The sequence below is a fragment of the Notothenia coriiceps genome, unplaced genomic scaffold (genome assembly GCF_000735185.1).
Source record: "Notothenia coriiceps isolate Sejong01 unplaced genomic scaffold, NC01 NC01_scaffold00006522, whole genome shotgun sequence".
NCBI classification, from domain to species: Eukaryota; Metazoa; Chordata; class Actinopteri; order Perciformes; family Nototheniidae; genus Notothenia; species Notothenia coriiceps.
The window spans coordinates 1-11,330 of NW_011339223.1; the positions used below are offsets into that span (position 1 = coordinate 1).

At 38.6% G+C, this 11,330-nt stretch overlaps 1 protein-coding gene across 1 annotated transcript; it reads left to right on the forward strand.

Moving 5' to 3' along the window:
• Positions 1-1,217: 1,217 nt before the first annotated feature.
• On the forward strand, positions 1,218-5,985 carry mrpl24 (mitochondrial ribosomal protein L24). The gene is made up of 6 exons (XM_010769125.1): positions 1,218-1,325; positions 1,569-1,755; positions 1,940-2,035; positions 2,579-2,682; positions 4,877-5,007; positions 5,386-5,985. The coding sequence occupies exons 2-6, from the start codon at positions 1,573-1,575 to the stop codon at positions 5,520-5,522; spliced, it is 651 nt and encodes a 216-aa protein (XP_010767427.1). The 5' UTR covers positions 1,218-1,325; positions 1,569-1,572; the 3' UTR covers positions 5,523-5,985.
• Positions 5,986-11,330: the final 5,345 nt, after the last annotated feature.

Below are 11,330 nucleotides of genomic sequence, written 5' to 3' on the forward strand. Positions count from 1 at the left end.
CGTAGAATATAGTAATAAAAATAAAATAGTAGACACGTTAGTTTTGCTGCTATAGGCTTGGACTGTTGGGGGACACCTTACTTCTTCCTTCTGTCTGTACCTGTGTTCTCTCATGTTCCGAATAACCTAGCTTACCCCAAATCTCTTTTTTGTGTCCATATATACGCCGGGATCCTGAGTCGAGGCTAATCCTGTTGCTGTGGTTGTGTGTCCTGGATCCTCTATCCTGAGAACTGTATCTGAGTCCTGGACTTCGAGTCGTGGCTGAACCTGTCCCTGCGGTCCTGCCTGACTCTCACCATACTACTTCCCTGATGGCTCCCACAAGATTGCTGACATCCTCGGATTCATCTTCTTATTATAGACACATGCATTTTTCAAACATTTGGTCTACCTACGCCGTAAAATGTATTATCTTTTCGATTTACACACGGCATCTATTGCACGTCTGTCCGTCCTGGGAGAGGGATCCCTCCTCTGTTGCTCTCCCTGAGGTTTCTCCCATTTTCCTCTTTAAACTGTGGGGTTTTCTCTGGAATTTTTTCCTTGTACGATGTGAGGGTCTGGACAGAGGGTGTCGTATTGTTATACTGATATTCTGTACAAACTGTGAAGACCACTGAGACAAATGTAACATTTGTAATATTGAGCTATATAAATAAACATTGATTGATTGATTGATTGATTGACTTTATTTATTCCAGGGGAAATTGGGTTTCGTAAGAGCTGCTCTATTTTAGGATGAAATCAAATATAAGATGAATAAATATTCACATCCATTGTGAGCTAGCTGAGAAACACTTAAGCTCTCCTTTGATTGGTTTATAAATGAGTTTTTTCTCATTAACTACACTTACAGGTACAAAAGTAAGAAAGCTTTGTGAATTATATATTCCTCTTTGTTATGTTTCCTATTTATCCCTTGTAATTCAATCAATCAATACATGTTTATTATATATAAATGTTAATATCACAAATGTTACATTTGTCTCAGTGGACTTTGAAGTTTGTACAGAATATCGATATGATTAATAATAATCTTCTGTTTAATTCTACATGTAATCTGGTATAATTAATTGTATTGTATTCTTATAACGTTTTTATTGTTATCATTGTATATTTATGTATATCTGCGAGACCTTATATGTTTTTTGTAACCTAAAAAGGAACCAAATACATGCAGACATCTATGCATGCAGATACATTATTTGGCCAGTGCGCATGCGTGCGGCCGGGTCTCACCCTCCTCTCCACTAGGGGGCGCTGCCTGCTGGGGATAGTGTTCGAGGAAGAGCTGCTACATGTGACATTGACATCAACAGAGGGTAAGATCTTGTGCATGTTATGTTACTTAACTCTATTATTGTTATAACCACACTGTGGCAAGAAAGGTAGCAGTCTTGTTCAAGATTTCACTGCGTTTGAAAATACATTAGCATTTGGTTAGCCGTTGTAACACAAGTATTGTGATAGCTTCCCACAAACTAACGTTAGCATAGCTTGTGTTGTCAAGGGAAACTGGGCACCTTTTTAAGATAACTCTTTTGACATATTTTGTCCCATTTTAGCACAATGAGGCTGACCGCTCTCCTGTCGATGGCAGCCAAGGTGGTTGTGCCCAAAGATTACCGCTTCGGCACCAACAGACCCTGGACGCCGGCTGCTAAGAGGCTAAATCCTTTAGGGAAGAAGAGGAGGAAGGTGTTCGTGGAGCCGATAGCAGCAGAGGACTGGTCGGTGCTGAAAGGGGACATGGTGAGGAACTAAAGCCACAAGTCTTTATGGGCAAAGTGGGACTCAGTTGCCTGCCTTCTAACTCATTATTCAAGCGTTCTTGGCTAAACTTTGATTGACAAAAAAACGGGTTTAGAGATATCATTCCAGAATATGAGACTAATACAACATGGACTCATGTATCTGCTTTTCTTTTGTTTTCCAGGTGGAGATTCTCGCAGGGAAGGACAAAGGGAAGCAGGGGAAAGTGAATCAAGTCTTCAGACACAGAAACTGGGTTATTCTGCAGGGCCTGAACACAGTAAGGAACTTCTGTAATGTCTTTCCCAGAGGAAGCTGTGTACTGCATCACAGTATAGTTTGTTGAGCTGCTGTTAAGAGGATAATAAAGTTAGATTCTTGACTGGTGATGCTTCCGTATGTTTTTTACCATTTTTTTACCAAATACTTACGTTTTCAATTTAATTACTACTGTAGAAGTGTCACACACCACCAGATGGAGACAGATGTCTTGTTAAAGATCAAACAAGCTGACAAAGTGCAAAATGAAACATTTGTATCCATCTGTTGGAATACAGCATTCTGAAAAGCATCTCTCTTTCGACTCCACTTCGAGCGATAGAACTATTAACAAAGCACTTGTATACTAATAAAGGACTGGCTTATCTAAAGCCAGTTGAGTAGCACTTGAAATGTTTTTGCTCTATGAAACCTGATGTACTTATATGATTCTGTTTTCTTCAAGTTTTGTCGAACGCACTTATTGTAAGTCGCTTTGGATAAAAGCGTCAGCTAAATGCAATGTAATGTAAAGTAATGTAATGAAAACGTTTTCTGTTTTTAGCATTTCAAGTACGTCGGGAAAACTGGGGAATCCCGTGGGTCCTACGTTGCCAGTGAGGCTCCCCTCCTGCTCACAGATGTTGCGCTTGTTGACCCCTCAGACAGGTACAGTAAACCTTGCTACTAAGGAAATAAATGTTGGCTATGCATATGCATATGCACACACACACACACACACACACACACACACACACATGCACACGCACACACACACACCCCAGGACATTGACAATAGCCTAACAACAGATTAGAAGTCTTGGCCTAACAACAGATTAGAAGTCTTGGCCTTTTTTCTAGATGCTCCTCTGCGCATATTGCTATCTGGAGTCTTAAACAAGCTTGTGCTAAACCTCAGAGATCTCTAGTGCCGGCAAAAAATGAGTCCTCAACGAGGAAGATGAGTTCCCCTATTGTCTTTGAAGCAATTAGTACCATTAATAGGGATTATTTAGAGAGAGCCATGAAATAAGGTTGATTATTAACAACAATGGATTTGATTTATAACACATAATAATAAATTATATTCTGTCATTTCCTCCACTAATTTTGCTTAATGAACAACAGAGAATGTGAACAGGACGATATTAAGCGACATCACACCAAGTACCACCATACGCCCTTTATTGATTAAGGGTGACAACCGAATGGAAATTCTTGGCAGAAACCGATACCGAAAATAGAAAACAGTTAGGCCAGAAAACGATAGCCGAAAGGACGAATGATAATAGAATAATTTATATATTATATATTACTTATATTATATATATTATTATATATATATATACATAGATATACATTTGTTTACCAATTTTGTTCAGCTGCCTGATTATGGAAAAATAAATGATTATGGCAAACTTAACTTAACTTAAATAATAATCACTATTATGGGTCCATAAACTTTTTCAGCACTTTTGAATGCATACAGTAACATTAATTCCAAGTCAAGTGCATTCTTTCTTTTCTCTGTATGGATAACTACAACAAAGTGCATTCAGAACAAAGCCAAGGTTGCCTTTAAAACTGCATAAACATCTAAGGCCAGTAATGCCTACAACAAAATAGTGTAAATAAAGACTAACAGCCAGGCCTTCCACAACAACAAATGCACCTATAAGTGCATGAATACAAATGTGCAAACTGGATAAATCACATGAATGTAACTATTTATAATGAAATTACAATTTAATTTCAAGGATCTGTAAAAATTTAATGGGGGCTGTCTGTCCTCATAAGCAAAGTAGTAAACATTGGGGGGGTACAAAAGATACAATAAAGTGGAAACTGGATACAAAATCCACAATCAATTACAAATTAAATTACAATTTCAAGAATCTGCAAATAAGGTGGGGCTGTCCTCATGAGCAATGTAAATCAAATTGATCATTCGATATCGAAAGTCGAATATATTGAACACTGTGCTGCTGTCATTTCCCCCTAATGATAACCTGAGATGGTGGAATTAATAACTCACAATGAGAAAATTGTTCAGGAAAGTGGGTATAGAGTAGACATGTAGAACTAGAAAAGCTTATGATAAGCCAGCGTGTCTACTTATTTAAGGAAAAGGTGGGAGGTTTCTTTTTAATGAACATTAGCTTTCTCTGCTTTATCAGCCATAAGTCTGTTCCTCTTCTCATCAAGCACATGAGAGCAGCGCTGAAACAGTCTCTCGCTGTCAGTGCTTGTGATTTGATCTTACTCCGCATATTTGTCCGGGTGTTTCTTGATTTCAAGTGGTGGAGTAATCCGAAGTGGTGAAAGTCTTTGCAGTTACACCCCCGTCGAGAAAATGTCTGCTCGAACACGTTTTACAAATCCAATCCGCCGCCTCTTTCTCTGATATTTTTAATATCTCCAAGCGGCAGGACATGTTGGGCTGTGAGCCAGCCGCGAGCATTGTCGCGCGCCGTGCTTGTCGCCGCGTTTTGATTACGTCATCACAACAACACGTTAGCTTCACCAACGTAAACCCTGTTCTCTGACATTCGGGGAGTATGATCAACGTAACCTTGTTCTCTGCCTTTCGGCCGAAAGCCGAAAGGGTCTTTTTAACCATTTTCGGCCGATAATTTTCGGCGGCCGAATATTCGGTGCATCCCTACTTTTTGTGTTTATACTCGCGGTCTTACAATCTATTCTAACTCCAACTTTCAACCTTTAACTTTAGCGATTCATCTAGTTGGAAGTCTTTCGTGGAAGACATGTTGTTATTTTTAAATCCTAACCATTATTTACTGTGGATAAATGTAAATCAATTTGTGTCTTCATAAATCATGACGTGATGGTATTGATCTTGCAGGAAGCCCACAGAGGTAGAGTGGAAGTTCACAGAGGAGGGTGATAGAGTGCGAGTGTCTCTCAGGACGGGGCGAATTATCCCCAAACCGGTCGTAGAGCGACGAGATGGCATCGTGCCAGAGCAGTGGAAAGGTGAGTCTGTCTGTGTTTTTATTATTAGAGAATAATTATTTTCACTAACCAGTTTATTCCATGTCTAGCTAAGAGTCATCCCGTAAAACTGTCTTGCCAGTCAGTTTTCCACCATATGCAGACTTTCATTCTAAAAATAGGTGTGTGAGAGAGGGAGTTTGATTGTTTTATAGTGGAAGAAACACATTTTCTTCTAAACTAGAACACACCTGGAAATTGTTAACCTTTAGCAATACATAATTGTTTTCCATAAATTCTGGGAAATTATTGGAACTGACTAGTTGAGTGAACAGGTGTCACATTTATGCTTTTTTTCCTTGTGTTATTTTACAATCTATATATATCTTTGAATGAAACTGTGTCTTTCTGTTATTACAGACGGTCCAAAAGACACCAGTCCAGATGACACTCTAGAAAAAACCTACGTTCCGTCTCTCAAAACCCTGGAGGAGGAAGTCATGGAGAAAATGGGCATTGTGGAGAACAGAAGGCACAAAGGGTCCTACTGGTACTGACCAGAGACATCAGAAACACTCAGGCCCAATCGTGCTATCCAGTTTTCACAGGGACTCTGAACACCATGTTTTTGTGGAAGTCATGCAGAATGAAAGAGAGGATGAGGAAAAACAGATGTTCTTCTCAAATGTTCCCTGATTTCAGTTGCAGTCCTTCTCTATCCACAGCAGTGTCAGAGTTTGAATTATGTTTCTTTTCTTTGTAACCGTGAATAAATGTCAAATGTAAACTAATACAATTAATAGAGTAACTTGATATTCTCTTTGTTATACAAACTATTTGTTAAATTATGATCCCTTACAGTTGTTACTTCTCAGAAAAGAAAGAAAAGGAGAAGAATGTATAATAGCTGCTGCATATCCACCCCCCACGATGCTAACGTTAAAAGTAAAAGAAAATCATATTATTCATACCTTTTTAAATGAATCTTTGTTTTTAGATTAAAGTATGAAGTTGATTATTCGTTTTATGTATCCTCTTCCATCTTACATCAAACCGTTAACGCTAACCCATCGGGCTAGATTCCCAATCCTGATTTATTTTGTCTAATTGAAAGATTTTTAAGCGACAGAAAATATAAAACCACAATGTTTCCATAACTGAACACGTCAAGGTTTGGCTTTGATATATCAGCATTGATAACATAGTCACAGTCATTTTGAGAGAGATAATCACATTTTCCACGCTATAGGCAAACCGTGGAATTACACATCTGTAACGAGATAAGAAACAGTAGCTTCTGTCCCAGGAGGAAATGGATCCCTTGACATTTAGTGTCGTAAAATACTCCATAAACGCTGAACAGTCTGCATGGTTTGAAAGGTAACATTATTCTTAGTATTGGCAGGGTTTATAATGGTAATGGGTGCAGCCTGTCCGGATCATTCATGAGGTTTAAAAAAAAAAAGGCATATCATTTTACAGAAGCCCAGACATGCTGCTCTCCAAGAACTTAAAGCCTTGAGACGAATGAGTCTCTCTTTCCAACGGGTCTGGGCAACAGTGTGCAGAAGGAACCGTTTTAGAGGAGACTACACACACTGGGAAGTTTCAACAAAGTTCTCACTCACCTCGTTTGACTTTTATACAATGGAATCAGTTTCAAATAGGACCTCGCATACGGAAGCACTAAACGTGCATTTATGATTATTTAACATAAATTAAGAAAAAAAAAAAACTGTCAAAGTTTAAAATAAAATCATTATATATTCCATTAGATTCAAATGTTTCCTTGAATTACAGGTAAACTTTGTTATTACCTTCAATTTACATTCCTAGCTTTTTGATCAGCTGTGATAACAAATGTTTAGTTTCTTATACTTACATTTATATCTTGCATAGTTTGTTGCATAATTAATTAAAAAAATATCTAAAGTAATCAATTATCTGTTAAAAATATGTGTTTTTAAAATATTGAAAGCATATCTTAGCAGATAGTGACAAAAAACTGATAAGAATCACTTATCACTTTTTTTTAACGAAGAAAACCCATATATACACTCCTAAAGGATTTTTCTCTGGTGATAAATCCAAAAATCCTGTTTTGGATTTATGACCTCGATATTTTTAAAAGCCTGATTATACCCATTATTAATTTGTGTTTGAATAGCCTTAAAATAGCCCTTTGTAGCTGCCAATATCACGTTTTATCTGCATCTATCAGAGGGATGCCTGGTCTCTGGTCAATTCTCTTTTTTTCTAACTCTTCAGCTGCACATTTCTATATTACATATAAGGGAGGTGGCAAAATCAGTTTCCCCCCGCTGGTTAACCACGAGTACTGATTCACTGAAGGTCCAGGCCCTGCCAGATCCTCAGCTGTAGAAGCAACTAACTTTGTTGCCAGGCACTGACACAAAAAATGATGTGTCAAAGTATCCCAGTGGCTCTCGATACCCTCATTTCTGGTCAGTCGGTAACATCATGCAGAAAGCATGGCAAGGCGTTGGTTTGGCTGGAGACTGGATGAGTGCGGCAGTTTTTCCCAGACTCGTCTCTCCTGAACCTGTTTGCCTCTGCCTCTTCGACTCCAAGAGGGAATAAAAGCAGCCAGTCAGCGGAAACTGGGTTTTGAGGTTTTCGCTTTTATGGGAGGAAAAACGATTCAAAGGCTTGTCATCTTTCCTGTCATTGCATTAGTGTTTCGTGGATTTCAGTCTAGGATTACATCAAGCTGAAGTGTAAAGTCGGTTAAGTGGAACATTGTATCGCCTCATTTGTCTTTAGAATTTCCATTTGCACAGACAAAAAGCAGATTTATTACCATCTTAACTCGTGAAGGGTATAACTAGTTTTGAGAAGGCCTGTCTTGTCATTTCTGCTTTGTGGCGAGTTGAAAGCAATTCTGGAGCCAGTTAAATGAAACCACACAACATGACTCAAGCAGAATTAAGAATACATAAAAATAAACTGCAGGCAATGCTCTAGATTTTCAGCTGAGTCACATTTGCTCCCTCAGCCACGTAATCTAATGAATCCCACCTGGTTGTGTAGGTGGCACGTGTCAGAGTCTCTAACATAATGCTTATGAAGGTCTTTAAGAGCTTTTTTTCCATCAAATTACAGTATATCTTAATTTTTTTCACAGAAGTGCTTCTAGTTACTTGTCTCTGTCTTTATATCATTAGTGGTAGCAAGTTTGCTGTGCAGGTTTTGCACATAAAACAATGATTTTAGATAATCACCCTGCCTAAAACAAGGTATAATGATCTCCTTGCAGTAGGATTTGTGATCGCTCGAGATTCTCCTGAACATCTGAAGACACTTTAAAACAAAATTTGAGTGTTGCTTTTGACTCACTTGATGATCTAAGCTCAGCTACAATATAATGATGGTGTCTAATTATAGGCTGCTTATTTGAAGGCTGCTGGAAAATGTAACGTTAGCTTCTACGCAGGCCAGAGGCTCGGCTCGCATGTGTAACTGTTTGGTCTAATTCAGACGCTCTCAATGGATTCTTGTAAATGACCTCTATGATACGACTCTGAGCTGAAAAGGAAGATAGAACACAGCCCTCACTTTTCTGTCTGACTTTAATTCCCTTTTCCAGACTTGATTTATAAATATATTTATGTTGAGTTGAATATATTCACCAAGGGCCTGTAGTTCACAAAAATAAACTATAATACTGTATTCTTAGCATATAGTAGGGGTTTTTATCTTGTAGTTGGTCTAGCTGGAATTACATTTTACTACACTGCAAGGAATTTGGTATCGGTGCTTTGTTTTTACAAAGTATCATGTGTTTTGTGTATAAATCTCAAGAGAATAGTATGTCTACAGCTGTCAAAAATAGCCTATGAAGTCAAAAGTACAATATTTCCCACTGAAATGCTGTTGATTAAATGTATAAGTAAAATATAGTGGAAATACTTTTCTCAAGGAGCTTAAACATGCCAGGTCAGTTAAACTAAACAAAACTGTGTGTAATAGAAAGCTGCAGTCTGACCTGTCTGACCGTAGAAGCAAATGTTTCTCCATGCAATCTCTCATTCAGTATTTCTTTCTATCTTCATACGTGTAGAAACAAACATTTATTTACTTTAAATTTCCCCAAAACTTTCTTCTAAATATCATTTACTTCCAATTTTGTTGTTTAAATATTCCCTGTTGAAAACCAGCACTTATCGCTCTTTATATCCATTTTGTTTTTAGAGCCACAACCGAGCCTTGAGTTTTCCATAGACTTTCTTTTGTCGAGCTGTGATGACATATTTAAAAAAGAGTGTTTTGCCCAAAAATATTTTTCTTATACAAACATGTGACGTAAGCCACTTTCCGGCTTATTGCAATATCGTTTGTCAGCAGAATATTCTCATGTTTACCCAAATCTACAGTCAAGTCAAAGGTCAGAAGAGTAGCGGCGGTGAATAAAGCCCCCCGCTGGATTGACTCTTTCTGTCTGAGGAGGGGCCTTCTTCTTCTTCTTAGCTATACCACCCTGCTGTTGACACATGACAGCAGAGAGAGTGACGTCTTACAGTGAGCATACCTGCTGAGTGGACAGTCTGGGTCACTGGGACAGCCATAGCGAGAACATAAAGCACACCTCACATCGCCGTCCAACACAGTCCTGTTGGTACCTGGGTGTCAGATTCCTCAGGTGGGAAGCACCAAGCCACCGGATAACCCTTTCAAAGCGCCCTGTCTGCAGAGACACAGGTACACACTTACCTTCACGTTATGTATATTTTGCATGTCTGTGTTACATACAGTTTGAACAGGTGGCAAGGTCTGGTTGTCATACAATAAGATCCATGGAGCCTGTTTAGCACACAGCTCTGCGTTTTGTCCTGCCTTCCACTGGTCATTTGAAATACTTCTTAACTTTGTGTTTTTGTATTACTTGTTGAAATAGTTTACTTGCAGAACACAGGATGAAATTTCACCCCAAAAAAATGGGGTTGTGGTCTGGTCCAAGGAGCCCACGGCTAATTTTTTAGCCCAATTCAAGTTAATACGGCCATGGTAAGAGCCACAAATGCATGCTTTTTTTCTCCTCAACAGCATTCATAAAAGCATTACGAGCTTGTTAGATCTCTTAAAAAAGCTTAAAAGATTATTATAGCAGTTTTCTTGGTTATATTTACAAAAATATACTTTCATGCTACTTTGAAGTAAATTTACTGTTGGTAATTAAATATCTTGGCGTGACATTTCTCCTTTCTTTTTATGGCTATATCTGGATGAGTTGCAGTTAATGACTACTAAATAGTGACACTGCATTGAATTTACAGTTCCTAAATCAAAAGCTGGTGTCTAACACGCCCTGCAGATTGAAGAATAGAGGGCACCGACACACTGTACAGCAGAACTCTGCAGGATGTTACTCTGCTGGGGATACAGGCACAGTTTTCGAAGGGTATTTAAAAGGCCAATAGTTACTGATGTAGAGGAAGTGATTCTGTCAGCTCCCTCACCCTCTTCTTACAGTAGGTGACTGTGCTGCAATATCACCTGCAGCAGCATCAGCATCAGCTGTGTATTGCTGCTGCGCTGACAATGACGCTCAATGCATTTCCCTGTAGGAAAAACAAAGCTCCACATGGGGGTCATCTCTCTTCATTTCCTAGCCTATAACATTGGTTATTTTAGATGTCAACCCTCCCAATCCCCTTTGACAGATAGATCAGTCATTCATAATCAAATCGTTGTTATATGTAGCCGGAGAAAAGAAGAGTTCTCAGGGATTGTCAACCAATTGCAATGCCAAAAACATAGGCTACTGCAAAAATATTAAATAACCTCCCTGTCATGTAGTAGAGTGCTAACAAAATCACATCCCATGTCAATGGTCTCCTGTTGGTTATACTACAGCAACAGTTAGGAAAAACTTCCTTTTGCTAAATGTTGTCAAATATCCATAACTTCATTATTATGCAGTGTAGCGATACCAAAATCACTTTGCACATAATGGTCTTCTGCAGGGAAAACTACACCAACAAGTAAGGAAAACATCCTTTTGTATACTGTTGGTTAATATTTCTTGTGGAAATGTTTTACCGACTTTCTGTTATACAGTGCATTGCTACCAAAAACTACCCGCGATTTAAATTCACTTCAATATTGTAGAACCAATTTGGGGCTACTGTATGTATCCTGCACTTTGAACCAGAGATAATCTGATTTGTCGACCCCCATTTACCCCGAGACTGTATATTTATGTTTTGGTTAGATACAAACCTTAAAAAAGGGAAGTTATTGAAAATCCGTAACCAAAAAAATTCACCAAAGCGAGTAAAAGCAGCTTGACTTGGGAGCCCCCTCACTGGTGTGAAGCCCTTTGGACCTCTGGCCAGCTCTCCCTG

What these genes read in the sequence shown, in the direction of transcription:
- mrpl24 (XM_010769125.1), top strand. Translation starts at nt 1,573, where the DNA reads ATGAGGCTGACCGCTCTCCTGTCGATGGCAGCCAAGGTGGTTGTGCCC. An exon ending in CGGTGCTGAAAGGGGACATG is followed by an intron (nt 1,756 to 1,939) that starts GTGAGGAACTAA and finishes TTTGTTTTCCAG; the next exon opens with GTGGAGATTCTCGCAGGGAA. An exon ending in CGTGCCAGAGCAGTGGAAAG is followed by an intron (nt 5,008 to 5,385) that starts GTGAGTCTGTCT and finishes CTGTTATTACAG; the next exon opens with ACGGTCCAAAAGACACCAGT.